At 36.2% G+C, this 6230-nt stretch overlaps 1 protein-coding gene across 2 annotated transcripts in view; it reads left to right on the top strand.

Annotated features, from left to right (window-relative positions):
- Positions 1–1108: 1108 nt before the first annotated feature.
- map2k5 (mitogen-activated protein kinase kinase 5) overlaps positions 1109–6230 on the top strand; it is a 53668-nt gene continuing 48546 nt past the window's right edge. For both annotated transcript variants that reach the window (XM_008404628.2, XM_008404630.2), the window contains exons 1-3: positions 1109–1504; positions 1715–1763; positions 2704–2771. In XM_008404628.2, coding sequence (XP_008402850.1) covers positions 1379–1504; positions 1715–1763; positions 2704–2771 — 243 coding nt within the window. In that variant the 5' untranslated portion in view covers positions 1109–1378. The remainder of the gene's footprint in view (positions 1505–1714; positions 1764–2703; positions 2772–6230) is intronic.

Raw genomic sequence — 6230 nt, 5'->3', positions numbered from 1 at the left:
AACAGAGTCGGGTATCAGATCTGGGATCAGTGCGCTGTAAATTAACACAAGATGAGACTTCCCTTTGTCCAAAGATCGATGCCTTGTTGTTAGAAGTGCAATCAAAGCTGCACGGAGCCGCTGCTCCTCAATCATAAGGCCATAATCAACAACAGTTTTAAGTGCTCCTTTGTTTTACTTTCAATTAAGCTCTAACGACTGATGCCAAGTGGAAACCTTTAAATACAAATGCTGTGTTAATGATGTGAAAAGGGAGCAAAAACTGGTGCAGTTTTCAATTGCAGTTACTGTGGTAGTGTGGATCAAATTTTTACAAAAAAGAAAATCTTGATTTGCTTGTTGAATTTATTAAAAATATTTGTCCTCCTTTAGCATCAAAATATCAATCAGCTGGACAAACAGGGACATTAAGGCAACACAAACATCTTTAGATTATTATCTTTATTTATGATAACAGTTTTTTTTATCTCGTTACAGTTATGACGAAAACGTTTCATCCTTCTTTATCCATTTAGATGGTCCAGTTTATCTAACAAGTGCTTTTTTGACAGAAGATAAACAACCTGGAGAGAAATTAGAGACACACCAGCACTGCTAATGGGTAATAGCATTAAAATAAAACATACTACTGCATAATTAACTAAATCATTGACCCAAGAGATAGCAGTAGTGCAACATTTTGGATGCAAGCTGCCATTAAAAACTGAAGAAGAAAGAAGTAGAAGAACAGAGTAACTTTTAGCCAGGTGAGTCACAACCAAATGCAAATGGAACACTATTAAGTCAGAAAATTCAACACAGATGATCATACAAAGCGGTTTAAAACTGCTGAGCTACTGTGTGTTTTTTACTCAGGTACAATGTGTAACTTCAGAAATAATTAATTTAAAAACTCCAAAACCGAGATTAAAAGTAATATATTTATTCCCAATAATTTATTTTTAACAATAAAAAGGTTAATTATCTAAAACATTTTTTAAATTATCTCAAACTGAACATAAGATAAATTTGAGCTATGTTATTCATTTCAAAAACCTTAGAGAACTTCAGAAAGTTTAGCTATTCCAAATGCGTCTCTTATTTTGAAATTCCCTGAGCGGATGTTGATTCGGAAACGCTGTACGTGCTGTTTCCTTAAAATTAGCTGCCTAGCAAAACATATCCTGTGTTCTTACATAAAAGTTTACTTCGGAGCTCAAAAGAAAAACACATTTAGTTTCCAGTCTGAGGGTTTCCAGGTGATATGTCGCGACATTCGTGAGTCAGCTCCGTCTTTTACATTTTCACATCACTTTAATTGGGGAGAAGCACTGCAGGAAATTAGCTCGCTAGCTTCCTGACAACCGAGGAGGATTATGAGGTTCATGCTTCCGTTTTTATGCTCATTTTAAATCATCCTGTGGAAATGGACACCGAGCCGATAGTAATCCGTATAAAGACTCCTTTAGGGGACATGGACTCGTCTGTGGACTATCCATCTGTGTTGAACTTCAACGACTTGCTGGTGAGTCAGTCTAGCTATTAGAAAACACAGTTTTTCTAAATTTATGTCATTTGAATCCAGACACAAACACCTATAACTGTTGAATATGAGCGTATCAAGCTCTTGTACATGTATTTTTCTCTAGACTTGTAAAATCTCAGAAGGTGTCATAAAATAAGTCGCTGTTATTTTAGTTAAAATCTTTGTAATTCACTCTGCCAAACATTTCAGGTCGCAATCAGAGACGTGATGCCTGAAGCCACTGTCACGGCGTTTGAATGTAAGTTCCTCTTTCTATTTGTAGTATTAAAAACAACCACTGCACTAAAACATTCCTCCCTGGAAACAGCCTGTGTAGATAACTATCATAAAATTATTCGAGTTTATTTGATAACTCAGATTTCTATGTTTCTGCATATATGCATGATGCTTAACTATATGTCACTAAATGAGATTCATATGTTTGTGAAGAGGTTAGGAAAAACCAAATGCCATTGAAGTCAATGCATTTTTATTCTATCCTAAGGATAAAAACGTGAACTCAGTACTCAGTACAAATTGTAAATATTATGTATGAGTTTATAAGAGTTTGGTTAACTTGCACATTTAAATCTGTAAATAGATTTTTTTTTAAAAAGCGTAATGTTGCCCAAAGTCAGCATGATGAACGCAAACAGGTATACTGACAGTATGTCAAATGTTGATCTAAAACTTTCCTCAGACATTTATTAACTTGATAAAACAGGAAAGACGATCTGTCTAAGTTCAGAAAGTCCATTCAGCAGATCACATAAATACTGCAGCAGTGCACCTACATCTGTTTCATACCCATAGCGTATTTATATATTTATTTCTCTTCATGGTTCTGTAAAGAAAACACATTCATAATAATTAATTCAGTCTGATGCATAGATAAGATTTACTTTTCGATATTATCCTCTTTTTCCATTAATGTTCTAACTTTCATTTTGACTGTCATAACAAAACTGATCAAACAAACGTAACTATGACCAACCTCATGCTGATGTATGTTATCTTTTGTATTCACGTTACCCTAGTTCCTCAGGGAACGATATGAGCAGGCGGTGGTCATTGCATATAATCATCAACTCTCAAAGTGTGTATGTGGAGGCTCAATTTTTATTGTGCTTAATTTAATATACTTAGTCTTTTAATCTATGACTCACCTTTTTCTGTTTGTGTTTCCCTTTTTTGTTTAGACGAAGATGAGGTGGGAGACAGAATTACTGTAAGAAGTGATGAAGAACTCAAAGCTATGTTGTCGTATGTGAGTACATTAAAGGAAATACATAAAAACAACATTTAATTAATTGTTGTTATATCTGTGCACCATGTAGGTGAAATGTCAAACCATCCAATTCATGTTTGTCCTTAAAGATAAACGATCAGATTCAACTTACTTTAATAACTCTCCATGTCTAGTGTGCAAAGTGACATGTTTGTTAGAAAGTATTTTAAGGACAGACAAATAATCGATCACATTAATAAATTTGACTTTTTCTATAATCTCTGAGTTAACATCTATGAGCTGGAAACTTGAAACAAATATAACACAGCTGCAGCTCAAGTAGTTTGGTAAAAACCGTCTTTAAAAACAAAGTTGTAGGCAGCAGAAATGCTCTCATCCACAATAACACAGCTACCCTCTCAACGATGTCGTCTAATTCAGTGTATTTTTCTATTCCACCATAGTTACTGATCATGCCACGGACAGTAAGAGTAATGGCATGTAATGAGTTTCTGTATGAGGTACACTGAAAGCTAAATGAACTGTCAATTTTTATTATTTATTATTCAGTAGTTAAAGTTTTGCCTCATTAAAGAGCAGCCCCCCTGGGCTGCAGAATTGTTCAAAATCTACTTTCATCTGTGGATGTCTTTTACCCCCCATCAGCTCACAATGATGCTGCTACTGCCACAGGCACAATTTACACTCCTTGTTTTTTTGGCCATTTTTATCACTTGTGGTTGCTTTTTAATCATTATGTAGCATAGGGTAGCAATGTGATTAGACAGGAAAAGAGGCAGATGTTATAAGGAGACGGAGAACGTATTGACCTAAGCCACAATCATGTTTTAGTTGATGCCATCAGCGCGGTATTTCTGCTGTTTTGTCCTATGTGTGGTGTGTCCTGGTATATGTATTTTATCCACCAATCAAAACAGAAACTTAATATAATTTAAAAACTGAGTATTCAAACAATCTGGACAATCAGAAATGGTAGTAAACTGCACATTTTGATATAGGATACATATTGATTCCTAATTGACCAAAATTTCTCAACTCGTCATCTAATAGTGTAACTGGTTTCTTCCAAATGGACATAAATTATATCTTTTCTGATCTATTCACATTATATTAGGTGTGAAATGATCAGGTTTTTTTCCTGCCGATACTGATTCCGATCACCCATGACGGCCAATCACCGATACCGATCACATAATTAAAATTTTTTTAATCAAAAGCACGACCGGTTACATTATATGGAAAAAGGAACCATGAATTCGCCTTAATTTAGACAAAAAATTGTTTTTAATAACTTTTCCAAGAAAAAAACAGGCATTGTGCAAATTGTACTGCTATCTGTAATACTATCTTTAACAGACTGAAAACATAAGAAGGCTCTGAAGAGGCTGAATAATGCAAAGAGTCAAAATAAAACTTCTCAACATTGCCAAAAAATTCAAGTATAAAACTTTACATTCAAAGGCAAATACAGGATCCATTACAATAAACAATCCTGAGTTACTGAATGAAAACTTCCTGATTGCATGGCGGCTAGCTGATTACTGCTAGTTCTGATTGGCTGTTTCTGACTGAGCGGAGTAATTATGCAGAAAAGGGAGGAGATCGATTCTTTTTTTAGAGATTATCTGTCTCATGTTAGGACAGCGAAAGTTTTAATACGTATGTAAAATGTATTTTTTTAGGTTASATGCTGCAGYTTTAAGCAGAGGTTCGGTGTGAGAGTCACTACCAGRTGGAGCAGAAGCGGCGCTCCGTCTGTGAAATATTACTACCTGTAGAGTAGCAGCGGTTCAACAGCGAGAGCAGAACCAGCGTCTTACATCGCAGCTTGAAGACTTAAATAATTTTGCGGGTTATTTGTTTAGCTTTCTGACCATCATGCTAGTCCGGGTGAGTTTTTGTAGCTGTGCGCCGCTTTACCTGTTATCTGATCCTCCATATGCCTTTTTTACTGCAGTGAGCCTCGATGTAGCCAAATTCCGTCAGGTATGGCATTGTTTTGATGCCATATTAGATTTGTCGTGTTGATGCATTTTGACGTGCTTCAATTTTCCGCCGCAACATGCAAACCTCCCCATTCACTCTGTGCGTTATAGTTCCACATCGCTTAGGATTTGTTGCTGCGTGTTTGCGCAGTGTGAAGGAAAGAGGAGACCAGCTGCACAGGCAGGCTGCGAAATGAGATGCAGGTGGTCTGTTTGAGTGATCGGCAACAAGAGACCGTGATCGGCGATCACGGATCATGCACTTTTTCACGGAAATCGGCTGATTATGATCGATGGCCGATCGATTGGCACACCTCTAGTGTGAAAGGTTCCTTACATTTGCGAAGAATAGGCCTCCTAACTAAAAGACAGCAAAAGGTTTGCACAATTTTATTTGCAGCTGATTTTTTAGAATCTCAATGAATTCATTAAGAAATACTTTGCCCAAACCTGAGCTGGGTATTATGAAAAATTTACTTTTTACAAACTACTTTTCAGTCCAACGCTCCTAAGAAAGGCTGTAGACAACATAATGGAGGAGGATTGTTGTAATGACGTGCTGAAGGCGGAGTCTTGGAAAGAGCAGGAGCTTCTTAAAGACACAGAACTCAATTTCAAAGTGTCAATTTAGGAAGTCAAAATCTCTCAAGTCATTTTTCATATTTACATATGCTTTGCTCCATATATATATATTTTAAACGTCATTGCAGTATGTTTCTCCATCCACATCCATACATCCATCCCAATATTGTAGTCAAAGAGTGCATATTTAAAGTCCTAGCAAGGCATGAATATTTGCTCTACATTTATAAAATGTAGCCAAAAAGGGACTAAGAACTTTTGAGAGATTTAAGTCGGAAAAACTTTGGCTTACAACATAAACATGTTGGAACTCTGCATATATTTTCTTTCTCTTTTTATTTATTGTTGCCAATCATATTCCGAGCATTTTTTCATACACTTAGTGCTTTACACAGATGTGACGTGGCTGAGCGTAATGTACGAACCTGACCTCCAAGCTTTCTACCGAGCACAAATATTAAGTATTCACGCTGCACTTCTGTGGCCACACATTTAAAAACTCATTTGTTCATGAATTTTTGCCAAATGAATCCAAGAGTTCTGTAATGGCTTTCCACTCATGGGACTGCCCGATGTACAAAAAGCTGCTGATCACCTGAAAAATACCGAACACACTGAAATATAATTTAAACCAGTCAAGTACATGTACTTTAAATGCATTTTTTTATTTCCGTTTGTGGTTGTTTGCTGTGGTTGCCACTTGGCCCTCCGCAGATATCCCAGTGGATTTTGACTTCAGTGTTATTAATTCCAGGTGAGCAGACAGCCATTATGTGAAATTAATAGGAATTACAGGAAACAGCATGTTGGGTCAGAGGTGGGGTAATTCATTTAGTCTGTCACGTTGTGAATGCAGGTGTTTCTGTCTGGATACTTATGATTTGGAAAAAAAAAAAATAAAAATAATATA

This window comes from Poecilia reticulata, linkage group LG3, assembly GCF_000633615.1.
Source record: "Poecilia reticulata strain Guanapo linkage group LG3, Guppy_female_1.0+MT, whole genome shotgun sequence".
NCBI classification, from domain to species: Eukaryota; Metazoa; Chordata; class Actinopteri; order Cyprinodontiformes; family Poeciliidae; genus Poecilia; species Poecilia reticulata.
The sequence above is the reverse complement of the archived record's forward strand: the minus strand, read 5'-3'. Positions and strand labels throughout refer to the sequence as shown.